We start from the raw sequence: 27,367 nt of genomic DNA on the forward strand, positions 1-27,367 counted from the left end.
TCTCCAAACCAATACACTGTCGAGTCTGTGTTCAATATCTTGCTTTGCTTTTTTTTTGTTTCTTGTTTATTTCTTGCTTTGCATATATGTTTTGTTCATATGACCATGTTTTTTTGTTGTTGTTGTTTTTTAACCACTGCTTTAAAGAAATGTATTGATTGATTGATTTTTGTTTGCCTGTTGTGGCAGGATTTGGGCTTTCGAGCATCTTTTATGAAGAAAAATTGCTCTGCTTCTCACCTGGAACACTCTGATGAAATCAAACGGTATTTTATTTCAACTGGGCCTCGCCGAAATGCACACTCCTCGTGACATTTCCACCGTAGGATGAATTGTTGTCCGATCACATGATTATAAACAAACATTAAGCCTTGGTTAAGAAAAGCACTTTTCTTTGCCTCCTGCCCCATCATCGTTACAACACCAGTCGTGTCTCCCTTCCCTCACCTGAGCTGGGGGCTAATGATGCCACAGGAAATGAAGTCTTCCAGTTTATACCTGAAAGATGAGACTTCAAAGAGCAAATGTACAAAGATACAGAGTTCCAAAAGTGCGGAGCATAATCTTAAAGGCCGATCACCAGCGGATTTCAGCTACTTTTGTAGGCCGTGGGCAGTTCCTCTGAAAAGGCCCTAAAAACACTTTTCGTTCCGAGGAAGGGGTGCGAGGTGAACTTTGGGCTGCTTGTAGACACGTGTATGGTGGACATTAGGACAAAAGTTCTCCACGAGATCTTAGCCCAATAAGGCACAGTGAGCTGTCGAAGTTGGTCGCCAGGGTGTGAAAAGTGGCATTTTGGCGTTTTTCCCCATTTTGCCGATCGTATATCTCAGCGAATATACATCTCCAAAGGCTCAACTCTACGGGGGCGTCAGACACAACAACATAGCTCACGAATCAGAAGTATCGACCATGTAAACACTTTATTGTCAAGATAATGAAAACTGCAACAAAGTGCATCATTCAGAAAAAAAAGCGATTTTTGAGGAATTTCTTCATTTTTACGAGCCTGTATCTACCTCCAATACCGACCGAGATGTCTGAAATGACTGAAGACCACAGAACGTTCTGCTATCTTCCACTTTAGGAAATATCGTGGTCCTGGGGTGGCCAATGTGGAAAATATAAACAATGCAAATCGTTACTTTAGCCCGAGCGCGATCAAATCTTTTTATCATCACCAATTATCTCGATATTGACAAGGCTTCATCTTCCACATCGACTGACTTAGAGATTTGAAACTGCGCGCACGGATACAACCACCTGCTTACTTAACATTAATGGATTATCGCCATCATACTCTGACAGTAATTAGGCACTTCGTCATTAAAAGACGGATAACATTTTCATCTTATACACTTTTTCTGTGCAAACAGAAATGGAAATGTGAACAGCGAAGCTGTTAACTAACCTACACCACATTCTGCGAAGGGAAGACTACACAGAATCATCTTCACAAAATTACTAATTAATTCTTAATTATCTTCCTATGACTGATTAAGCCATGTATCACAATCTGTCAATCTCACTGAAACAGGAATGGAAATTCACACATCGGTTGGAAACCAAATCAAAAATTATCAATATCTCGCAATGGCAAGGTGGAACCTTATTGGTCCTCAGGATTTGTTTACTGAGCCTTAAGTGAATGGATAATGAACCTTATAAAATGAACGTTATTTGTCATAGAGACAATAGTTGCTACATCAAGGCAATGCGTCACTGAAATGCCATGCCACGACTAGATTATTACTGGAAGGACTAGGAAGATGGATGTCGACAAAAAGCTACGGTATGTGAAATTAGTTATACTGAATCCGTGCATTAGTTATTTTCTTCTAACCATCATCAGCATCATCATCGGCGTCGTCGTCCTGTTCTTTCCCCCCTTCGAATAATTCTTCGGTCGGTGTTTTCGAACTATTCTCACAATTCCGAAACAATAGTTGTTGGCACATGCCTAGAGAAACCTGCGGGAATGGAATTAGCAGACTGCTGGATCTGTAGTTCAGCTATGCTAGTCTCATAACGGACAACAGTTTCCAGTGATGTACAATGACCAAATCTGTTCATCACGTTCAGTAACTGGGATGACCCTGTCAAATGACGAATGGTCATACCCAAACACAGAGATTTGGGTGTTTGTGTTTTTTACCTTTGGATGCAAGCAGGATAATGTCCTGGCAGAGTGAAAATATTTTCAGCTCGACATCCTCGAGTAAGCGGACAAAATCTTCAATGGCTGGTTCATCACTAGCCCAACAACCCAAGCTAAGAAGTTGCATAAGGCTACTGGGACCAAGCCCTTGACAGCAGATAGACCAATATCAGATGCTAAAGGTGGCCAAGGGCACTACAGTCCAGGAGATTCATTCACTTCTGCTTTGAGAAACATACCTGCATTATAAATAATGCGGACAATATCAGCATCAATCTCCCGACCTAATATGGGCACTGCATTGCTCTGACGGGTTGGTCGGCTGGATAAAGGACCTGCATCAGTGCCAATGTCACAGTCACTCACTTCAGCAGCACTTGTCTCAGATTCACTACCGTCTGATGATCCTGATGCACACTGACTGGCCACTGTTTTTGCTGTAAAAGTGTCTGTAAACACCAGCAGTGATGTGTTCCGTCGTGGTGGTTGATGAAAAATCAGTTGTGGGAATGTCTGCATCAGTAGGGATTTCATGCGATCATTCCTGGAAAGGATAAAATATAAATTCACATCATGATTTACAACTTTACACTTTGCAGTAAAATGGCAACATGAGCAAGCATCCAGACTCAAACTACACTCACCTCATATTTGACAATATGACACCATGATGTTTTTTTCACCATTTTTGTGAATGTATCTACAAGTTTTGTCAGTCTGAATACTTCTCCATTGTTGATGATTCTTGTCTGTATCACATGTTGGCACAACATTCTGCAAGCTTCTTCATACAAGGTGCTGTGAGAAAAGTAAAAGTGATTCATCCGTCAGTTTGAATAAATAAGGTCCCACAGGAAGAAATGAGAAAGAATTATTTCGCACAACTGATGTGATATGTAGTCATACCTTTCACTTGGAGACGTACCGACTGCCGGCCCTCTGTCCTTGCTGAGAAATCTTGTGTATTGTACAAAACATAATTTATGGTAACTGACTTCTGCAGCAACACAATCAGATCTCCCAGTGTGGACCAATACACTTTCATCTTTTTTTTCAGTTTGGCAGCTTCAATCAGACGTCCTGAAATATAATTTGAGGACTTAAGATGTGGGAAGAATATTAATTATTCTTTAACAAAGCCAGAATGGCAAATCAAAACGATCAAATTTGATTTAGCTCATAAATAGCTAGGTACGTATCTGCTGTGAGTGTTTCAGCTTTAACTAGTTTATCACGCTTTGGCCCATGGACTCGGTTCAGATAACGTGACTCTTTCTTGCAAATGATGCAAATACGTGGGAGGATATGGCCTTGTGAAGAGATTGGCAATGCCGATCTTGATCGCAGACTCTTCTTTGGTGATGACAGCACACAAGGCTTTTGAACAGAAGCATCTACTGCAGATACTTCAGTAGCTCTCTCAAAAGCGTGCAAGCATCGTTTCTTACCCGCAAGCCGTCTATTTTTTATTGGTGAACCGTCTGTAGCACGTCGGATGGTAACCAGCACTCGGTGGAATATCGGTGAAGCCAATGCCAGCATGACTGTGATAACGCGACCAGGCGATGTCACCACTTTCCCCGGGTAAATGTAGCCATTTTCCCAAGCACTCGCGATATTTACCCCCATCTAACCTCAGTTAATGGACACACATTCTGTTCTTGTACCGATGACAGATGCAAAACACAACATGAAGGCGACTTCTCCTGGGATTGTGCTCAGGACATCACGAAGATAAGGCCAACGTGGAAGCTGCCATGACAGTACAAGTAGTACCCGTGTTTACAAAAATACGCCTGCTGATTGGTTGCAGCTGATATTGCTACGCCAGCTGGCCGACTTCTCGGCCAACGTACGCAGTTAATCGCCGATTACACTTTGAAAAATAGTGCGTGTAACTTGTAATTAATGTTCAGACTTGGGCGTTGTTCACATGGAGAACTTTTTACACGTTACAGCAAATATAATTTAGACCAAATTGTCAGGGAAAATAAGTCACACCCTTTTCACGGAACGAAACGGAACGACAGCGGCGGACAGCCCACGGCCTATTGGTGTTCCGAGGCAATTGAGACATGGTAAGCCAATTGAAGAAGTTTTCATGTCAGGAGATCGGATCGTTCGAGACAAGCAGGCGTCGATGTGCGAAGGATCTTCAAAGTGACTGTTGAAACTTTATTGAATCGACATTACAGGTTGCAAGCCTCCTGAAGCGCATCTTCACAAAGCGCTATACACCTGTTCTGGTCGGTTCAATGTGCCGGTTTAAATGTATTGTGAAAAAGATATGCCTGGTGTTGGCTTAATGGTGAGGGTGGTGGGCTTGGGATCCTAGGATCCTGAGTTCAAATCCCACTTTTCTGTTGAATTAATACCAGGTGGGGTTGACTCTGCCTGTCATCTTTCTGAGGTCGGCAAAATGAGTGCCAGCTTGCTGTTATGCTGTGTCGGAGTGGCTACCCGTCCAGGACTGTGCCTAATAGCCAAGGAGACTGCTTTGGCAGCACCAACGCTCCACACAGAGTATGGTCCCCATGGAGGGATGGATGTGCAAGATGTTCTGAATATATGAAGTTTTGCTGATGACATTTTGGCATATTAATTCCCACTAATTGATTTTGTCAATGAGATCCATCACTTTTTTATGCCTCTGCTGACAAAGTCGCCGGAGGCATCGTGTTTTCGGGTTGTCCGTGCGTCCGTGATAGGTTTTTCGTTCCCGCAATAACTTAAGAAATGCTGAAGAGATCTCAGTGAAACTTAGTACAAGTATGTAAAATGATGTAAAGATAAACTGATTAGATTATGGGGTCAAGAGGTCAAAGGTCCCGTTGCGTAAAAATTCTGTTTGCACTCGAACTTGTGAGCCAGTGATGGGATTTTGACAAAACTTGGAATAAGTATGTACAGTGTTATGATGCAAAGATGAACTGATTAGATTTCGACATCAAGAGGTCAGATGTCAAGTCCGGTAAAATGTGATACTTGTGAACAGCTGAAGCGATATAAATCATACTTGGTACATGTATAATGATGTAGTAATGTGGGTGGAGACATATCGGTCAACGTCACGACGTCAAAGAGTGCCGTTCTGTTTTTTTTTTCTTTCTTACTGGCTGATATTAAAATAGTTGTATAAACGAGATATTAAATGTGAATTTGGGAAAAACCAAACACCGTCGTTTGTTCGATCAGAAGATCGTAAATCCAAACTCGTCTCTCGAGAGGTGATGCTTTTGATTTGGCTCCTGGCTTCCCCCTCACCCAGCTATCACTTTTCACCTCTCGGTTTTCTTCCAGACCACTTTTCCTTTTTCTTTTCAATTAAAAATGAGAATGTTTGTTTGTTTGTTTGTTTGTTTGTTGGTTTCTCAGATGTAATGGGATCTGTATACGAGGGACTACCTTGTTACATCACAGACTGTAGCTGTGTAGCATCGCTTGCATGCTCGCTGGACACCAGAGCGTCAGACTTTTCATTGGTTGGGGAAATTTTAAATGTTTATCGATCTTGTATGATGATTCGATTCTGTCATGCACTCATTTCAATTCCTTTCCTTTAAAAATATGTACTTTTTTTTTTTTAATGTCGCCTCTCATTATGCGACGGTGTACAGCACATGCTTGCCGTCTGTCAGTTCATCTCAATCACTTTGATCAACCACTATGTGTTCCATCCTGTATTGAGCATGTTTATTAAATAAATGACATTACAGTGTGAATTGTGCCTCATGTTTGACACCACGTAATGATTGTTTTGCTTTTGGATGAAAATTGTCGCAATCTTGCCATTGGAACACAATGCTCATTGTGGGGGAGGGGGGGGGGGGTTGAAGTATTAAGACTGCAGTTTGTTGTAGTTAATGCAATTGTCTGCAGCTGGGCTGTTGGACAGACGGATGGACTTTGCCTTCCTTCGGGGGAATTGCTGGGATCGATTAGCACGGAGGCAGATTTCAGATTTCGTGTCTTGAATGCGTCTACTCGATGAATATTGTTGCAAAAACCCGGGGTGGGGGGTTGTGTTTCTCACGGCATTAATCTTGTTGGTTAACCGTCTGTAATGATGAGTTGGAACATGTGAGGAAGTTTGAGAGACTTTTGTTTGCTGTGTTTACCACTTGCAGATGGAGAAGATCATTCTTCATAAGCCTTGTGTGCATTTTGCCTGTGATGGGTCTGATGATTTATTCGATGGTATACAATGACCGTCAGCCGACCAACATCATACCGGGCCTATCTGTCATGAACTTCACATTGTTCCTTCTTTGTACACCTCTGCAGGTATGTTAAACCTCTTGGTATTTTGCCAGCTGATAATGATTTGGAATTTGTCTCGCTCTGTGTTGTATCAATGGTGTATGTATGTATATATATATATATATATATATATATATATATATATATATATATATATATATATATATATATATATATATATATATCACAAAATTGATTCCTATGATGCTGATTTCAGAGTCAGAAGAATCATCTTTGTTTTATCCTTTCATGACCGTAACCTTCCTCCGAACCAGCGATGAGCAAAGCAGAGACGATGCTCAATGCTCACCGATCGTGCAGCATCTCCTGTCATGGGACTCGATCTGTAACCTGCTGCCTCAACAAGTTCGGGGGGGGTTCAATTATATATGAACAAGAACCAATAGTGCGAGATTGTGAGTTACGTCGAGGCCCGAAACAGCTGCCAAATGGAAAATGACCAGGTGCCAATGAAATTTCAATGGAACTCTTTAAGGTATTTGGGGAGGAGGCAATCAAAATTTTAACGGCTATCTGGAGCACGGTTGTATGGCCTAAAAGGTGGAAGCAGTCAGGTATCGATGCCAAAGGGGTTGCGAGAGAATGTTCAAATAACCGAACCACTGCCTTGATGTCGCATGCCAGCAAGATATTACTGAAGACCATTCAACACAGAACAGAAGACTCCGTGAAGTGAGAAATGCCCGTTGAGCAAGCAGGTTTCAGAAGAGGAAGAGGTACTGTAAATCAAATCGCAAATGTGAAGCAGATCATGAGAAATGCAGGGGACTATCAAAGAAAGGTGCTTCTCTGTTTTTAGAGATTAATGCAAATCTTTTGATTGTGTTGATCATGAATGATGTGGATTATACTGAGAGAAATGGGCATGCTGGACCACCTGATATGTCCAACAAGAAGTTGCAGTAAGAATAGAGTGTGGGGAGAGGGAATGGTTTGGAATTTTATAAACGGTTCTACAGGGGTGCATTCTCTCCACCGACTTGTTCTCAATATGTGTGGTGAGGCCATCATGAGGAAATGTGCAGGATGGATGGGGTAACGGCTGCAACCAAGCTGTCTTGGAAGATCCATGTGCTGGAGGCTAATGATGGATGGAGCACGGACACACGACCGTAGTTTGACTGTCATCTCCAAGTGCCGTATAGTAGCCTGGTGTTGGCTCAGTGGTTCGGGTGGTGGCTTGGGATCCTCGGGTCCTGAGTTCAAGCCCCGTTGACCGCTGAATTAATACACCAGGGGGTTGACTCAGCCTGTCATCCTTCCGAGGTCGGCGAAATGAGTACCAGTGTGTACTGGTAGAGGGGCACTGCATCAGCGACAGTCACGCTTCCAAGAAATGATAGCTATCCCAGCAGCTAAGCTGCTATATGCAAGAATAAGAAGTGCCGTATGGTCACCAGAGGATGGTGATGACTTGATGGATCTAAATATATGGATTGTGAAAGGGCTTGATATATTTGATGATTTAGATTTTGGTTTAATTCTGAAAGAAGCTAAATAACTCGAGTAAATCGAGAATCGGTGATTAGAATGAGCTCTTAATTTAACAGTTTACAGCTATCGTCATTTTTCATGTAAATACAACATAAAATTAGAAGGGCACTCGGTAGAGCGCATACCTCCACCACTTAATGCCTGATCCTCAAGAGCATAAAGTTCTCGTCGCCGGATCTGGATCCGGATGTTCACCAAAATTTAATCGCTTTATCCTTGTCATACCACCCAGCGTGTCCACCATTTCATCCGTATCCGTCCATAAGTTTTTTTTGAGATATCCTGCACACAGATAGACAAGGAAACAAACAAACAAACAGTCAGAAAGGTTGAAAACATAACCTCTTTCCTTCGACCTTTGGTGGTGGAGGTTATAAAGTTATGAAATAAAACTATTCTTCACATTCTAATGGGTTGCTAGGCAATGTCAAGAGTTGTAATTTCTGATTGTAAGTTGACGATAAGCGTTTAACAGGTGAATCTGCAACATGTATACCAAAGTGGAAGAAACGAACAGTAATTGTGTTATGTTCTTGTCGCTGTTCCCACATTGCACATCGTTAGCAACGGAGCCGATTCGAGGAGTCAACATGTTAATTTGGCATCTTTCCTTTTTACCTCCGCCACCGAAGGTGAAGGAGGTTATGTTTCACCCCCTTTCTCTCTGTCTGTTTGTGTGCAGGATATCTCAAAAAGGTGTGCACACATCTGGATGAAATTCTATGGACAGGTTGGCTGTGTGACAAGGACAAACTGATTAAATTTTGGTGAAGATCCGGATCCGCATCCGACTACTAGAATTTTTTAAACTGATTCTTCACCATTGAGAGATAGGGCGAAAACCGATATATAGCACGATATATCAAAAGGTTAGGGATGGATTAGGATGAAACTCGGTGGACACGCTGGGTGTGTTAAAAGAAAGAATCGATTCGATTTCGGTGAAGATCTGAATCCGGATCTGGATCTGATAAAGTTTTTTTCAGTGATTCTTCACCATTGAGAAATCGAGCTAAACTGATGTATAGTGGGATATCTGAAAAACTTGCTGACGGATTCGGATGAAACTTGGTGGACAGGTTGGGCGTGTGGCAAGGACAAATTGATTCGATTTCGGTGAAGATCCGAAACCGCATCTGGATACGAGAATTATTTAATTTTGAAAGTGATTCTTCACCATTGAGAGATAGGGCCAAAAACGATATAGTACTGCACAGCATAATATTTCAAAAATGTGTTGGGCCCGATATGTTCTCGTGGATCAGGCATTACGTGGTGGAGGTATGCGCTCTACCGAGTGCCCCACTAGTTGATGCATTGATTGAATTTCGATTAGTAACGATTTACCTGATCAGCTGCAAGAAAGACAGCAATTATACCTTTCTGATTATTCAAGTAGTACTGCCCAGTACTACTTGAATAATATATTAGTACTACTTGAAACACATATCCCTGTGTCGTAAGAGGCGACCAGGGTTGCGTCAGGAAGGGCATCTGGCGTAAAACCTGTGCCAAATCAGAATGCGGATCATAACGGATGATCTGCTGTGGCGACCCCTAACAGGAGCAGCCGAAAGGCGAACACCAACAACCGCCCCTTGGCTGCCATTTATTTTAACCCTTTAAACCTTAGCAGCCGTTTTACCAGCCTCTAGTAGTCTCGTCAAACATCCGTATTCCCGAGCGGGCATATTTTTCTCCAGGGAGCCCAGGGTGGGGGAGCCGAAAGTCAAAGGAGCTCAGGGTTCAAAGGTTTATGTTCAATGACTTTGACAGTGATGTTCTTCACATATTGACAATCAAACGTGGAACTTCGTTCACTTTTGTACTTGTGCTTCTCCCAGATGTTTGGAACTATTTTTCTCCACATTCGCCTCTTAACTTCATTAATCTCTTCTTTCTTACATTGTTTTTGGGACGACTCTCCATGTACCATGCTCAGAATCGGATTTTGCTAGAATTCATTAATTGCACATCACAAAGTGCCATTTGTCTCGCACCATCCTGCTCATCATTCACCCGTTCCTCAAGCTCACCATGCCACTGTATGATTAACCGTTTCTTTTCCCCAGTCATTGCCAAGCTGTGTCGGGTATGTTTGTGTCGGGAGCAGATCTTTGGTGGTCAATATTTCTACGTACAGGCTTACCGAGCATTGAAGCATGGCACATCCAACATGGATGTGCTGATCGTGCTGGCCACGAGCACGGCATACCTCTACTCGGTGGTCATTCTGATAGTTGCCATGGTGGAGCATGCGACTCGCAGTCCAGTCACTTTTTTTGACACACCACCGATGCTTTTTACCTTCGTATCACTTGGACGGTGGCTCGAGCACATTGCCAAGGTCAGCAGCTTAAGGCTTTGGACTCTCTCTGGAACATTTGAGGACTTGGAATTGAATGCAGTCGGTCAATAATTATAATCAAGCATTGTTGTCATGACCCAATAATGTTATCAACCTGGTTGTTTCAGGGTAAAACATCAGAAGCTCTGTCCAAGCTCATGTCTCTGCAAGCAATGGAAGCAACAATTGTTACACTGGGACCAGAGAACACTATCCAAAGGTAAAACCTATTCCTAGGTCTGATCTTTTTCCCCATTGATCTCTTCCATTGATCAGTGATCAATGATTAGATCTGGATCATTGTTCCCATTTTCCCACTGTTTAATAATCTTTTTATTTTATTTTAAGTTCTCCTGTTTCCTTCACAACTTGTCCTCTGTTTTGCATGTTATAGTGAAGTGCAAATGGATGTAGACTTGGTCCATCGTGGGGACATAGTGCGAGTGGTTCCTGGAGGAAAGTTTCCAGTGGACGGACGGGTCCTCGTGGGCATATCCATGGCAGATGAGTCTCTTATCACTGGTAATACCTGCATCTTGCTTTTTGCATGCATATATTATTATGGGCTACACTAATGACTCTACTTTGTCGAGAGCGGGTGAGTAGGCAAACCTGAGGATGTGCATTACAGGTGAGTGGATGCCTGTGCGTAAAACTCCGGGTAGCTTGGTGATCGCGGGTGCAATGAATCAGCATGGTGCGCTGCTCTACGAGGCGACGCATGTCGGTGCGGACACGACTCTTGCGCAAATAGTTCGCCTGGTCGAAGAAGCACAAATCAGCAAGGTGAACTCTCATTCCGAAAATGACTGTTCTGTGGATTATATCTCCTGTACAATTTGTAGGTCTTGTATCAATTTCAATTGACGGGCCGTTTCTTTATTACCTCCGCCACCATGTTTTCACCCACGTCTGTTTGTCTGTCTATAAGCAGGATATCTCAAAAAGGTTATGGACGGATTCAGACGAAAGTTGGTGGACAGGTTGGGGTGTGTGACATGGAAGAATTGATTCAATTTTGGTGAAGATTTGGATCTGGATATGAGAATTTTTATTTATTTATTTATTTTTAATGTGATTCTTCCCAATTGAGAAATTGTCCCCAAAACAACATACAACATGATATCTCAAAAAGTTGTGGACGAGTTATGACAAAACTTGGTGGATGAGTTAGTTCGGTGAGAAAAACAAGCCGACCCGATTTTGGTTGAGGTCCGGATCCAGATCCAGCCTCTCGGTGGGATACAGAACGTAAACTCTTCAGCCTGCCAGAAGTTTGCGCTCTACCGAGTGCTGTTCTTGTCCTTGATCATACTTTTTGAATGTTTTGTATTCATGTACTTTATATTTTCAGAGGACAACCTTTTTATAGGCTCGCCAGCATTTTGCCAGTCAACTTGTGTTTCATTTTAAAATTGGTTTATCTCTCGATGAATTACCTAAAAATTAGACCAGTTGTTCATTTACCCGTAGTTAATGTTTTGGAATATTTCCATGCATGTAATCACAAATCTTTCTAAACACAGAGAACACAAAAGGTGCGTGCAATGCAAAGGGCGGTCGGATTTTCAGAGCCTTGGTCTTTTCCAAGTTCTTGGCCAAAATAAGCAGGTTTCATAAGTGGCCTGAATAATGAGGCATGCATGGAGAGCGAGGGGGAGGAATGGCACGCTTTAGTTCAGTTTCTCCGGTGTGATGTATCGGTGTACCGGGTGCGAGGCAATGATAGATTTAGGCACACGGCCTCTCGATTCCGTGTTGTCTTGGCTCCTCTCCTCAGCCTCTGTGCTCCTCCTGCTTCCCCTAACCTCCCCCCTTGTTCTCCCTTCCATCTATCTATTAATTCTTAGCCTTTCTGCTTCTCTTATCCTCAATTTCTTGTTGTGAAGGTAGTTTTTTTTTTTTTTCCAGATTTGCATTGCCGAGTCGACGTTAACGCCTTCCGTAATCTGTTCTTACCTCTTCCTCAAACTCTGACCAGTTTTCACTGGCTTCCCAACATTAGATGTATACATCTATCCTCTCACATGGAATACATATTGGATCCAATGCTCCTTCCCCTATTTTTGTGATTGGGAGTGTTGTTTTGTTTCCCACTCTGAAGGATTACAAATTTAGCCACATCATTGCTTTCTACATTGCGAGGAGATTGGACTTTTTACAGTTTTGATTGCTCTACGGATAAAACTTTCCGACATCTGCTGGTACTGCACATAATGTTGTCTGAAATGCTATTACTGTGCTGGAAAATCCCTTCGATAAAGTCAGCACCTGCGAAAAACGAAGCCCCCCAGACACAAAGTTTATTATTTATCGTATAAATATGCAAACTCGATGAACAAATATCACACACCACAAAGCTAACCCCCTCCCTCCCCAACCCACCCTGCTCCCTGAGCCTGTCAGATTGTTACAAACTATAGGGTGTAGCATTGCATGAGGATTGCATAAACAGGGATACAAATTTGAAAATAGATGTGATTACTATTTCTCTTCTAAACTTTTTAAATGAAAAAAAATACAACCGACACTAACACGAGATTGTTCTTTGTTCCTCGTTGTAATATCAATTTGCTTTCCTTTCTTCTTGCTCTGCTTTGAGTCGGGGACGTCCTGCGGGAGGAAGGATTCTGTTAAACAGATGATGTCTAGTTTATCAGCAGTGGCCTGGATTGAGATGTGTCAGATTGTCGCAGACGCATCAGATGTTTGAGGTCCACACAGTGAGGGACAGGGGAGATTTTGGGATGGTGCATAATGTGCGTGAGGATTTGAGGACGATGCTTTGAGAGGGTGGGGTGAGGGGGGAAGAAGAAGGAGTGGACATGAAGTGGAGGGATGCTGATTCCAAATTCCCAAATTAAACAAAGGGTGATGAAGATCATGGGATGGGAAGTAATTTTCGTTGAAGACATGGAGAAAGGTGGAGGGCGTTTCGCTGACCAAGCACTTAGCTGACGGACAATTTTGGAAAATAATCGTAAAGAAGAATAGGAACAGATATTGGCGAAGAAGAACATGTGGGGTACTCCTGACAGAGACATAAGGTAAGTGAAGCATTTAAAAATGCTTTTAAAGGAAAAAGGAAGAAGCATTTATATGCACTGAAGATTCATTTTGGAGATATTGAGAAAAGGGGGGGGGGAATAATGTTGTACACGACTTAGAGGCTGAAGGAGATTCAAGTTGAAGGAGATCATTGTGGAGTGGAAAAAAAGAAATTATTTTTGTTTATTTTTATTTGTTTTGAGTGAGAAGGGGGAAATAGGATAACTTTGAGGTATAAGTAAAATATTTTGGAAGAAAGAAGCAAAACAAGGACAAAAGGGACATAGAAATTTCACAGCTGCTATCCGAGGAGCGGCTAAAGTAGGCCTTGAACATAGTGGAGCAGATAACAGCAATTTTTGAGAGGAATCGTGCAAATGATGATACAAGCATCAAATTTGGCACATTTGTTCTCCAGGGGATTCTAATCAAATCTGCCTGATTGGCCATTTGAAAATCCAAATTTTGAAAAATTTGAAGAAAAAAAAAAAACTTCAAAAAAAGTCAAAATCACGAATCAATGTTGGATGCTGACTGAGATTGGTGAATGTTTCAGAAACATCATCAAAGACGTTCCAAGTCTGCCATGCAGTTTTCTTCCCTTTACTGCGGAAGGCAGACACGACGTCACATCCAGTGAACGCATGAAAGTATGGGATCCCTCTAGCTTTCTCAGGCCCTATTGCAGAAACTACCTCATGGACTGGAATCCATCGCGCCTTGGCTCCTCGGCCAAAGGCAATCCACATGTTATCAAGACCTAGTTCCTGTAAGGATGGCAGTACAGATATTGCTATGACTAGTACGTCCGTGTCATTAGCCTTAATGATAATGGACTTGCTACCATCCGTCGTTACATCCCTGGCGTGTACAAATATTCGAGTGTCAGCTTCTTCATGACAACATGGAGACACAGCATCCAGTGACTTCCTTGTTTTGCTAATGGCATCTCCTTTTGTGACAATGACTGTGCTTGTCATCTGTGCTTCACACATCTTTTCCGCAAGGAAGTGAAACAGCTCAGTCTTGTTGCTGTCATCTCGAAGAAAGCTTCTCCAGTTACTTGGGGTCTTACTGGTTCCTGTCACTCTTCTTCTGATTCCTTGCCCCCTTTTTGACCTTGCCTCGGACTTCAGACTTGACTTCTTGTACACATCAAACACGCCATCCACCCTCTCGTACCTGGCACCATAGGATTCCACCTTTGGGATGATGTCTTCTTTAGCATAGTCATCAAATATCTTTGAAGTGCGTGGAGGTAGGGCATTGAAAAGTGCTGAGCCATCAATGATGACTGCATCTCCCCTTGGTTCTCTGTCTGGGATGTTCACTTGCGCTTCAAGAATTTCAGCCAGTTGTGACTTCAAATTTTTTTGAAGTTATTTTTTTTTTCAAAATTTGGATTTTCAAATGGCCAATCAGGCAGATTTGATCAGAAAGCCCTGCATAAAAGAAATGCCAAATTTGATGCTTGTATCATAATTTGCACGATCTTTCTATCTACTACACTACAACACAAAAACGAATTTGACAGACAGCACAGCGAGGTATCATTTAACACGGAATATTGGGCAGGACATAGCAGCAACACAAGTATGAAGATATAACAGAACTGGAGGGCATTCTTTGACATCGCGACGTTGCCAGATATGCTTCCGCCCACATAAAAAAAGGCTGCTGAACCACGTGGCCGATGAAGTCATCAATTTTTTTTGCCCCGCCCCATACAATTTATCCCAAGATGACCCTCAAAAATCATCATACTGATCGGATAAAGTATTTAACGTATGCAATTATTATGACGTCGTCAAAAAAATCGTACTTATTCCCCATGGGGAGTACTTCACACGTGTGAAGTTTCAATTTCTTTTTTGCATGGAGTGGTTTCGGAGATAGAGGTTCAGAGGTTTTTTTTGTTTGTTTGTTTTCCAACATGGCTGCCACCCCAAATGACCTACAGTATGACATAATGACTCAAACATTCTATATGAGTAGTCGTACCTATGGTGAAAATTTTGTGTCAATCGGATATGCGGTTGCAGAGAAAATGGAGAAAATTAGCATGGACGTACGTACGTACGTACGTACGGACAACCTGTAAACGTAATGCCTCCTGCGCGACTTCGTCAGCGGAGGCATAAAAACACGACCAATTCTGTTCCGAAAACTCAACATTAATGAGGTTGCTGTGGCAGCTGCAGCTTCGACCAACACATAGAAAAATCCCCAAACCAGAAAGGGAGATATCCTATAGCCTTCAACTGTAGATTATCCTCTCGCCCTCGAGAGTTCTCCTGTATCCCTTGACAGAGCTATCCTATCACCCTCAACTGTAAGTAGTGATGTTGAAATCACTATCTATAGTCGAGGGTTATAGGATAACTCTGTTAATTTGATATTTCTTTGTTTGTTTTGTTATATCGAGCTGTCAATCCTCAGGTCGGGCTGACAGGATGGCCGAGAGGTACACACATTCATCTCTGAGCTGTCTAGTCTGGGTTTGAATCCTGACCCAGCTATAAGCTGTCACCCTGTTGTTTTACAGGCAGGGTGATTCATTAATATGTATGCTGTCCTACGGATGGACTCCAAACAGGCGTCCCATCTGACATTAAAGATCCCATGGTGTCCTTAAAGAGTCGGCGAGCTCTCGCCAGCACCTTGAACCAATTCCTGCCCTCACCAGCAGAGGGCACTGCATCAGCAGCACAGTCGTGCCCTCAGCCATTGATGCTACCCTGCGGCCTTGTGCTGCATCCGAACGAAGAAGTCCTCATGTCCACATTAAACTAAATATTCGTCTTTGTCAACTTCCGTTCTGCGAAGCAAAACATCATGCTCCATCGCATAATTTGATGTCTCATTCATGTCAACCTTTTTCTTTAATTGTCTTGTATTTACTTTGTAGACAACCAGGTTCCCCCATTGAATATCCACTACGTTATTGAGAGTGGCCTTTATTTGGCAAATCTATTCATCTGAGCTAATTGTGACATTTTATAACCGAATAATATGCCCTGTGCCCATGAAATTTGAGCTCGATTCCAACAAGAGTTTTGGATTATTGAGATACCATTCTGCAGCTGTCACAAACCAAGGTTTTGTAACAGATGTCTAACTGGGAGTTAGTCAAGTGTGGTCCAAATGCATGTTTATTAACTGGAAAAAAAAACACAAAGCGACATTCGAATATGACAATACAGGACCATACAAATCAAAGGCTGATTGGCTTCTTCCTCTCCACCAACACCCTCCTTCCTTCATCAATTGTATCAACTTTTATATTGTCACTCCCTAAACTCTTGAGAACCCCCTCCCTGAGAAATTTCTCATTTATTACCAGATGGTTCCATATCCGGAAGCTGTTGGAATTTTCTCGTCAACACGAGATGGTTCACTATCCAGAAGCTGCGAGAAATTGCTCGAACACAATTTTTCCATAAGCTATTTAATTTATCTTTTTGCGTTAACACTTGTCACATTCTACTTTAGTGTACATTTACAAACTAGTGTCTCGCCTCAGTAAGCATTATAACATCCTAAATAATCAATCTGTTCTACAACGGATCGTAAGTGTACTCACCTTAAACTGTGCACAAAACCTCAGTACACCACGTAATAAAATGGTTCGTAAACATTTTGTGATGGAAGCACCCTTTACTGATTGTCACAACCTGTTTGCCCACACAGGCCCCGATCCAGCAATTTGCTGACAAGCTGAGTGGGTACTTTGTCCCTTTCATTGTGTGTCTGGCACTGATAACATTGAGTATGTGGATGATTATCGGCTACCTGGACTTCTCCATCGTGCAGACGTATTTCCCGGTCGGTATTGATGGTTGCTGAATGTGAACCTCATCTTGCCTTTTTCTTTTTCTTTCTTTCTTTCTTTCTTTTAAACTGCTCTGTTTCATAAACTTGGTTTGGCACTGTTATCATTGGAGCGGTAATTTGTGATCGGTTTTAACGTGGCGCTTTGTGCGATTCTACAGGAGGCGTTTGATACCAAGGATTCTCTCTTGGAGGCACTCTTGCGACTTAGCTTCCAGACAGCTATCAGTGTACTCTGCATCGCGTGTCCCTGCTCACTGGGCCTCGCCACACCAACGGCTGTAATGGTGGGCACTGGGGTTGGTGCTCAGCTTGGGGTTCTCATCAAGGGAGGAGAACCCCTGGAGATGGCTCAGAAGGTGTGTGCCGTGATATGGGAGATATGTTGTTCGACCCTTAAAATCATCAAGAACAAGTAATTTGTATTGGTCGATGACTTTAACCCCTTGAACCCTCGTGGCTGTTTTACCGGCCGCTATTCAAACCTCCATCTTCCTGAACAGCCTGATTTTTCTCGATGGAGACCAGGGTGGGCGAGCCGGAAGTCCAAGGAACTCGGGGTTCAAAGGGTTTAAAAAGAAAAAAAAAAAGCCACGCAATCCAAGTGAAAATGCACATATTCCCATCGCAACTAAATTTCCAAGTTGATGTGCACAATTCAGAAATGGCCAAGCAGCATTTAGTGATTTTGCTGAACTGCAACGATCACTTTGTTGCATCAAGTACAAGGCAAGCGTGGTTAGTCAGGCAGCAATTGTATTCTACCTCGTTTTTTTTTTTGCCAACTCTGGTTTCTCATTTTCTTTTTAGGTTTGTCTACTTGTCAAAGAACAAAATTCAACTTGTTGTCAAGTTCTCAGACACAATTTTGATAGAGTATTGACCTATACAAAGTATGCTAAATGGGAAAAAACTGCAATATGTGAACCAGATGTTAATGAGATCGTAACAAAAATAACTCAAACTAAATGTTTTTAAGCAGTATTTAATCATTAAAAATACTTTTCTGATATTCATTAATGTATGCAAAAGACAACAATAATTCACATTTTGATATAGTAAAACCCCATTTGTTCTTGCACTATAACATCACCTAAATGTCGAAATTGAGGCTGCACATCACTTATCTCAAGACTTCTTTTTAACATAAGTAGATCAAACTGCACAATCTTTTCTGCACAATGTACCTTTTTGGCTTGTATTTAGCCATAATTACACGAGATCATAATACAGTTATCAACCGTAGTTCTCAAATGCAAAGATGTAATATGAAAGTACTTTACTGGAATATCAGTCCGTCTCATCTATATCTACAGGTTTGTCCAGTACAATGTTCTCGCATATCTCTCCACATCCACACAGGTCTGTGCATACCAAATGGTTCTTCTTGCATCCACATGATTGTCTGTTACAACCAGTTTTTCATTTACATTTCCTTAGCTCTAACAAGGCCTCTGGGGCTGGTGCATTTACACAGAAGACTGGTTTGAGGTGACCCTCTACTGACTCCCAGCAGTAGTCCGTAGGTGAGGGGATTTTGGGACAAGGTGCTTTAGATAACTTCCACACAAGAGCCATATAGAAAGCTCTGGAAGTGTGTGGCACTGACGTTCCTCGAGTTGGGGGTAGCTGCTGGCCCTCTTTACCTTTTTGTGCAAATAATGCCCACCTAAGTTCTCCAACGATATTCCCACTGATGTCTGAGGTTTTGTATAGTAAGCACAGATATCGCTCCATTTGATCAAAGATACATGTTGGTATCTCTTGTGTCAACCCAAATGCAGTAAATGCTTTCAGAATTTCATCATCAGCTTGCATAAATGCTTTGAAGTGACTTAATACACCTTTGCCAGCAAATGATCCAGTGTTGTCTGCTCCCTTGAAAGCATACCATCCAATGAGTGCTTCTGTCCTCTTGGGTCCAAGTCTTTGGGAGCAATCTTTGATGGCTATTCTGTCACTCTTTTCTGAGAAGTATAGTTGACTTTGGAAGCAATGGAAAGTGACCTAAAAGGAGAACAAAAACATCTGTGTCAACTGAGAAGACATCCAGGGTGGATTGGGGTTCTTGTCCATGACGTCAAATGCATTCAGAAGAACAAGCTGGTCACCCTCCTCAAGGTTGTGCTGACCCATTGCTATCTCGGGCATACTAACAATGCCAGACAAAGAGTGATTAGCTTTCATCGTTGTATGGTGCATAACTATCACTCTCTTTGGCTTATTTTGGTAGTGACTGATGAGTTTATCTGACAGATACTCTGTCGACTCTGCCTTAGTGTTCACATGAGAGAGAAAGGTCTTCAGGTTCCTTATTTCGGTGTTATCATTAACATGATAGTGAACTGGTGTTTTAACCGTTCGCTTCTGACGAGTTGTTTCCTTGAGAGAACCAGTAAGGTACTGATCAAAAACAATCCTGACCTCCTCATATGAATCACTCATGTCCGCCACAATGTCAACAAACCTCTTTGCAAAGTGCAAGGCATTTGACATTTCAGGAGTTTTTGGCACCATGTTCACTATACACATTGCGTCAATTATCAGGACTGAGGATGCATCCCTCTCTGGTTCTGAGATGGCCAGGTCGTCTGGCAATGCCAAAGGTACATTCATAACTGCAGATACCAGTTTGGATTTGTCTGAGAGCATTATCATTGATCCATCTGGATGAAAGTTGGAAGTTGGAGCTGCACTGAATTCAAACTCTGTAATAGCATCCTTAACAGAAAAGTCAGTTTTAGTCTTGCACACAACAAGTAATCGAGACAGCAGTGACCTCTCCTGTTTAATGGATACCAACTGCCCTTTGACTTTAATTTGTACTGTAGCTCCTACATCCTTGAAGTATGACCAGTTGTTCTTCTTTTGAGCATCCCAGATATTGACTGATTGTTCCACCATCCGAGTAGAGACATTTTTCCAATGCCTCTCGCCCCAATTTGTCACGGTTTTCAATATTTTTGCACACACTGTCAGGTGTAACAGCAAATGTAACAAGATTGAACATATCGCGTTCAAGAAAGGGATTGCCCTGTCTGGTAAGTACCTTGGAAACATTTGCTGCAGATGAAATGATCCTCGTACCTTCAGCTCCAACAAGATCATGGTGAAGAGAACTTGGCTGCCGCGTTTCGATTCCAGCATAGTCTTTGAATCCCTGTACAATTCTGCATAGTGTGGGGGCTATAATGAAGTACTTCTCCATGGCATGCTCTTTGCCTGTGATGCCAATAAACCCTCCTTTGACCTTCATCTTCTTGTGCTCCTGTTCAATACCATGGTCTGGATCATTTAGCCTTTCAAAACGATTACAGGCAGAGAGTGTCTGATGCATTTCAGCCACTTGTGATTTGAATTCCTCCAAAGTGGAATCAGTCCTTCCATCTAAATATGCTGCAAAGGCATCAAGTACTTGGCTGATGTGGTGCTCAAGAAATGCTCTTTCGTCTTCTGAGAAGATTACCTGTATGCACATGGTGAAAAGTGCAATCAGTGTAACTATGTGAGCTTCAATGCATCTGTATATGTAACGACCATCCAATATTTGGCGTACTGTAGCTGATCCATAGATACCAGCTTCTTCCCATGCCAGATCAATGCCACTTCCTTCTATGTACTTTCCCAGGCACTTCAGTGCTGCCATAGTTATATGTAGACCTCCAAGCCTGATGCACCAGTTTTCTTTATAATCCTTGAGCTTTACTGCACGGTCATACAAATCACTATTAAGGGTTATAATAGGTCTTTGCCCTTCGTCAACATTAATGCAGTTGAGTTTTTGAGCATGCTTTAAAATTGTGAGGAGCACTGGCCATTCCGTTGGACTTCTGTACAATGGAGCAACAACACCAACATTCCATACTGGTGTCTTGTCGTGTATCAACGAATTGAAGGTGGACCAAGTGGGAGATTTATGACATCTCTCTGGCAGTGTTCTACATGCACTATTGCTCGTGCTACTATCTTTGGAGGAAATCTGGGGTTCACTTGAAGTAGACCTGGCTGCTGTGGAAACATGTTGTGACACAGATGTTTCACCTGAGGTTGATCTGACGTACTCGTCTGACGAGACCACAATTCCTTGATTGAATTCCACTGATTCATTGAGGCTCGATCCAACTTCAGTCCAAGAATCTGCATCTTTATGTCTCTCCACTATCTGTGCCACCGGAGAGCTACACAAAAATAACCAAATAGCGTCACACTGTGTGTAGTCAGTAGATACCTGTTTCAGGGTGTCTAACATGTAGGTTACTTGATGAGACACACTCGGACTTACTGGCTTATCACAGTTCATATATGGCATATCTAATGTGTTTTTCAGGGCTTTGTCTTGAATAGTCAAGTCAAGTTTGAGGTCATTTGTAATGAGAGGAGCACCATCCTCTGATCTCTGGGCAATCAACAAATCAGCACCATGAAACGAACCTGCATCACTTCCCAGGTCAATGTTATCAATTGCAAACAGTGGTCTGATTCCCTGATTTACAAATGGAGGAATATGTACACCTTGCGTGTTGGTGTTACTGTCATCCATGATGACTGCTGCCATTCTCGTTGTTGTCCGCTCAACATCATCATAGGTAACAGCAACTTGCAGGTTATTCAGTGTCTCTACATCAGATGTGAACCTATCAGCTTGATATGAAGTCAGAGCAAGACCAATTGAAAGTGGGGTTGTCTTCGCTTTTTGAAATTTGCCATCGGCTTTTGCTTTGTATTTCACTTGTCGCTTCGACCTAAATGACGATATAATATGTTGAGCAAGATTTCTCGAGGATTTTTCTATTTCAATCTCTCGAGTTACATTGAGATTCGTATGAGGCCCACTGATCACCCATTTTAGAAATTGTTGGAGCTTCATAGACGTATTGAAGTCAAGAAATGATCCAGTAAAATGCCAGTCATCCATTTCTGTGATTTCCCTGCGAATAATCTGAGATGCCTTGAACACTGTTTCCATCTCATCTCCTCCGACGTTTTCATGCATTTGCGTCATTAACTTTTCCTTGGTCAGTGTTGAGAAAAAAATTTCTGGCTTCGGTCCACGCTTTGCAGTCTATTCTGGTACTTTTTCCAGCAAGATATTCTTGATATGTTTCTTGTAAGATGTTTTAGGGTGTGTTGTCACACCTTGTTCTTCAAGAAGGAGTTATTATATGTGTCCTCGACAGAATTCATGTCAAAGCTAGGAAATTCTGATGCACTATCATCTTTAATCATAAACCCTACAATTTGTGTTATTTCTATATCACACACTGCCTTGATAAAATATTGATAGCTCTCAGTAGTAGATGTGGATGAGCCCATAGCTCTTGTTTCATTTCTCAAGCAATTAATATGATATTTCATATTTTGAGCAAAAGCATCTTTTTCATTGTAAAGATAAGCAAGTCTCGCTGCAACTTCCCCACTTTTAGTGGACTCCTTGTTTGCCAATTTTTTTTTTCCCCCATGTCACTGGAGGAAACACTATGCACTGCACTATTTTCATTGCTTTGGCAAAATATGCAAAGCTCCTGATCAAATGTTTTTCTCGTTTTAGATGAAGAAGGCTCAATGCTTGTTCTCCCGCGTTTCTTACTTTCCGCAGCTGATGCTATGTCATCCTCGTATTTCTTTTTGAGCTCGTACCAGATTACCTTTATGGCACAGAGACTGGTAACACTTTCTATGGTAGATGTGTTTGCTGTCATTAGAAAATATCAGATCTCTCACTCGGTTTAGAATATCAAAATTCTGTCCGATTTTAGTCCAGTCTTCACAAAAAGATTGTATGGTCTCTAAGGACTTTTGACTTGCAACTGAATAGGGACCACCACCTGACTCTTTGCAAATGATGCATTCATCCATTTCTTCAAAGTTTATATGATCAAGCTGTCAACAGATGTACCTACAGCTCACCAGTTGTCTTGAATCTGGAAAGAGAGATAAGATTTCAGTAGTATTATGATACATACAATTTAAATAGTTATGCATTTTTTTTAAGCTTTTAAAATAATGAAATGGACACGGTGGCATTAAATTTGGTTTATTAAATAATTTTTTTGTGTAAAAAAAAAAAAATTCTGGCAGAAATATAGTTTGCAATGTATCTAACACATGTAGTTTCCCATATTATTGCACCCGATATGATGCGAAAGTTCAAAGCATTGGCATTTCAAGAAAAAATTACATAGAAACTTGACAAGTTGAATTCCATTTATTTACACCTCAACCTTATGAATATGTAAAGAAACTGGAGTTGGCAAAAAAAAACGAAGTAGTGCCATTATATGAACAAATGCTGCCTGACTAGGTTGTAAATAGTGAAATAAAAAAGAGATTCTTTGAATCTTTTTGCTATGACGCTGAACTCTGACATCATGGAGTTTTATCTGTTTAGCGAACCCTTTTACAGGTGATTCTCAACAAAGGAAAGATGTATCCACAAATTCAATTATTCCTGGTGCGAGATTGACCGTGTGGTTATGCTGGTGCTTAAGAAAATGTTTGAAAATCATGTTGCAAACGGACAAAAAATAAATAAATAAATAATAAACCAATATCACCTGCAGGGTGACCCGTATCTTGCCAAAAGGTGACCACGTGTGACTTCTTAAAGGTCACACTGAGGTGAACAGAGCTGCTATCCACCAGGAGCGACTCCTTGAGGAATATCTGCCTATGAGAGATTCCGATGAGAATCGTTCAACAGAGTAACCATGAAAAATATGCTTTTGCCTCATAACGTCACCAAATGACGTCATAATGTCTCAAGCTTGACATATCTAGAAAGCACTCATCGAGGTGTTCAATTTGAGGTGCTACACGATATGGTTCCTAAAACTTGAAAATTTGACCTTGGGGTCAAATATGTTTGACCTTCGGCGCTAACCATGAAGGTCAAGGCCAATCGCCACCAAAAATTAATCAGCTGAGCGCCAGACCATGAACTATATTCCCATGAAGTTTGAAGACGATCCGATCAAAATTACTCAAAAAATAAGGGTTTCGTCGACTCCCCTGATTTGCGATAAAGTGACCTTGACCTTTGACCTTGACCTTCAAAATTTTGTGCACTGAAAGGGACCTCTATAGGCCTCTGATATGCGAAGTTACAAAAATTTCCAATGACAACTGTGCTCTGCAGAGTGATTTATACGTGATTACAGACCAAAAAAAAAAACAACAACAACAAAAAAAACATATGAAGGTCAAGGCCAATCGCCACCAAAAATTAATCAGCTGAGCGCCAGACCATGAACTATATTCCCATGAAGTTTGAAGACGATCCGATCAAAATTACTCAAAAAATAAGGGTTTCGTCGACTTCCCTGATTTGCGACAAAGTGACCTTGACCTTTGACCTTGACCTTGAAAATTTTGTGCACTGAAAGGGACCTCTATAGGCCTCTGATATGCGAAGTTACAAAAATTTCCGATGATAACTGTGCTCTGCAGAATTTTTTATACGTGATTGCAGACAAAAAAAAAACAAAAACATCAAGCTGACTAACATATCTTGCAAAACTTCGTTTTGGCAAGATAAAAATATACGGGAATATGAACGAATGTCATTGGTGAAATAGACCTTCAAATGAAAGAGATAGATTGTTAATTTGAAAAGTATTTCCAGTGGATAGAGGGACCAAGGGAGGGGAGAGGGGAATGCCTCCAGATTCCCTGAGAAAAACGGGCCGTGACCATTCCACTCCCCCATTTTCTCAGGAGTCAGCCAAAACAGGTGTGATGATAACGGCTTCTTTTGTTTTGCCCGTTCTCTCCACACCCGGGTCTGTGGCAGGTGAAGACGATAGTGTTTGATAAGACTGGAACAATCACCGAAGGCTCACCACGCATTACAAATTTGAAACAACTGCCGGAAGAAACCCACATCCCCCGTGAACTGTTTCTCGCAGCTGTCGGCACTGCGGAATCGGCCAGTGAGCACCCACTGGGAGTCGCTGTTCTCAAGTACTGTCGGGAGGTGAGACCTGGAATGTGTGCAATCTTATTTATGAACAGACCGAATGTGTTTTTATTTTAGTGACAGTACAATTGTGATTTTGAGTTTAAACTTTCTGATTAAAGTGTGTTCTCATGTGCTGTATGGTGCTTTTTATTTCCAAGTTTAATCTCAAAACACTTTATGAATAAGGAAGAGGAAAGAAAAGTTTAATAAAAATAAGCGAAGCAACCTTTTTTATATTAATTTTGAAATTAATTTTTTTAAAGAGGAATTTGGAAACCATAATTGATGGGGCAGGTAGCCTGGTGTTGGTGCAGTGGTTAGGGCAGCGGCTTGGTATCCAAAAGGTCCTGAGTTCAAGCCCCGTTGGGCCACTGAATTAATACACCAGGGGGTTGACTCAGCCTGTCATCCTTCCGAGGTCGGCGAAATGAGTACCAGTGTACTGGGCCGGTGTATACCCCGGTTAAAATAGGTGTACCATATCCCTGTGTCATAAGAGGCGACCAGGGTTGCGTCAGGAAGGGCATCCGGCGTAAAACATGTGCCAAATCACTATGCGGATCATAACGGATGATCCGCTGTGGCGACCCCTAACGGGAGCAGCCGAAAGAAGAAGAAGAGGAGAATTGATGGGGCAGGTCAAATTTTAAGAGGCAATGAGTGCTGCAGTAAATGCGAAACTATCGGGGATGCTTCTTCGCGGTGGTTGTACCCCCCCCCCCCCATCCAAGTCCGGGGCCAAATCATCCTCACACTGTCCTGCTGCCCTGATCCATTCGGGCAGTGTGGCCACGCTCAGATTGGGGATCAGTCCACGTGGACCGGCTCTCTCTCTCTCTCTCTCTCTCTCTCTCTCTCTCTCTCTCTCTCTCTCTCTCTCTCTCTCTCTCTCTCTCCTCTCTCTCCTCTCTCTCCTCTCTCTCCTCTCTCTCTCTCTCTCTCTCTCTCCCGCCCCCCTCTCGTGGCCCTGGATTCACGGTGGTGGGGGGGGGGGTAAACCATCGGGGGATCTCTGGGTTGCTCTTGGGAGATACATTGGCTGACTCCGTGCTGTGGGCTTGTTTGAGAGAACTATCTGTAGCTAAACAACAACAGTAAACGAGAGAGTTCATAGAACATCTTGACCATGCAGTCTTCAGAAAAAAAAAATGACGTGGGCAGGATCTGCAAGCAACAAATTAGATTGGTTGAGAAGATGTAAAAATGCCGTAATGTTTTGTCAAAGTACTGCTAAACAAAAGGTTTTTGAACATGCCAATAAGGTGATTTGTGTTCTCCAGTGTTCAAGTATAAAATTCAACTGAAATAAAATAAAGATTTTAAAGGTTATTGAAAAAAAAAATTTTCCCGGAAATTTGCCAAAAAGTTGCCCAGGGCTCGCGTCTCCGCTGGCTGCCCCGAGCGTGCGTCTCAGCTAGCTTCCCAGAATTGTCCCTATTTCAGGTGCAGGACACCTACCCATTACATTATAGTCCCTGTCATTCGATGCTATTGTCAAATGAGTTTATTTATATTATTTTATTTTGTACTGTTGCATTTCTTGTTTTGAATCTCCCCAAATACCTTCGGTTAGGAACTTGGCACAGAAAGAGTTGGTTCGTGTTCTGATTTTCACTACGTCCCGGGCTGTGGTATTCGCTGCCTTGTGAGCAACCTAGAGGCTGCTTTGTGTTCAGCATCAAACACTGAGGAGGCTCGCAATGCTCGCAACCGCGCACAGAATTCCAAGTCACCACCCTCAAGCCCAGAAATAATTAACGACACTCAGGGTGAGGAGCCTCATTTTCTTATTATTTTGCTTATAAATCACTTTTATTGCTGAAAACCAATCAGAATCCTTAATCTGATTTTATGTTAATTTTTTTTATCCATTGTGACTACAGCCTGTTTTAGGTTCAGTTTTACTGGCCTGGGGAGATTTCTCTTATTTTCATCTGTAGTCCCAGGCCAATCCATTTCTTTATGCTTCTGCTGTCGAAGTCGCCGGAGGCATTATGTTTTCTGGTTGTCCGTACGTACGTACGTACGTCCGTCCGTGCTAATTTTCTGTTTTCTCTGCAACCTCTTTTCCGATTGACACAAAATTTTCACAATAGGTGCGACCACTCATGCAGAATGTTTTATTGATAATTATAACGTCATAGGCCACATGATGTGGCAGTCATGTTTGGAAAAAAAAAAAAGAAGAAAAACTTTGAACTTATGTTTCTCCAAAACCGCTTCGTGGAAAAAAATTGAAACTTGGCGCATG

At 42.0% G+C, this 27,367-nt stretch overlaps 1 protein-coding gene and 1 pseudogene across 5 annotated transcripts in view; one reads left to right on the top strand and one right to left on the bottom strand.

Annotated features, from left to right (window-relative positions):
* ATP7B (ATPase copper transporting beta) overlaps positions 1 to 27,367 on the top strand; it is an 84,345-nt gene that overhangs the window by 36,530 nt on the left and 20,448 nt on the right. For all 4 annotated transcript variants that reach the window (XM_085860669.1, XM_085860666.1, XM_085860670.1 and 1 more), the window contains exons 9-18: positions 190 to 266; positions 6,286 to 6,442; positions 10,047 to 10,280; positions 10,409 to 10,500; positions 10,675 to 10,802; positions 10,912 to 11,066; positions 17,019 to 17,153; positions 17,321 to 17,518; positions 24,949 to 25,131; positions 26,690 to 26,885. In XM_085860669.1, the coding sequence (XP_085716795.1) occupies positions 190 to 266; positions 6,286 to 6,442; positions 10,047 to 10,280; positions 10,409 to 10,500; positions 10,675 to 10,802; positions 10,912 to 11,066; positions 17,019 to 17,153; positions 17,321 to 17,518; positions 24,949 to 25,131; positions 26,690 to 26,885 (1,555 nt within the window). The remainder of the gene's footprint in view (positions 1 to 189; positions 267 to 6,285; positions 6,443 to 10,046; positions 10,281 to 10,408; positions 10,501 to 10,674; positions 10,803 to 10,911; positions 11,067 to 17,018; positions 17,154 to 17,320; positions 17,519 to 24,948; positions 25,132 to 26,689; positions 26,886 to 27,367) is intronic.
* Positions 273 to 6,196, bottom strand: LOC147010989 (uncharacterized; annotated as a pseudogene). The gene is made up of 5 exons (XR_015052519.1): positions 6,192 to 6,196; positions 3,361 to 3,997; positions 3,065 to 3,241; positions 2,803 to 2,956; positions 273 to 2,702 (listed from the first exon to the last, which is right to left on the bottom strand). The product of XR_015052519.1 is annotated as an uncharacterized LOC147010989 (transcript).

The sequence above is a fragment of the Eptatretus burgeri genome, chromosome 16 (assembly GCF_056783735.1).
Source record: "Eptatretus burgeri isolate ZD-2024b chromosome 16, Ebu_testis_v1, whole genome shotgun sequence".
Classification (NCBI taxonomy): Eukaryota; Metazoa; Chordata; class Myxini; order Myxiniformes; family Myxinidae; genus Eptatretus; species Eptatretus burgeri.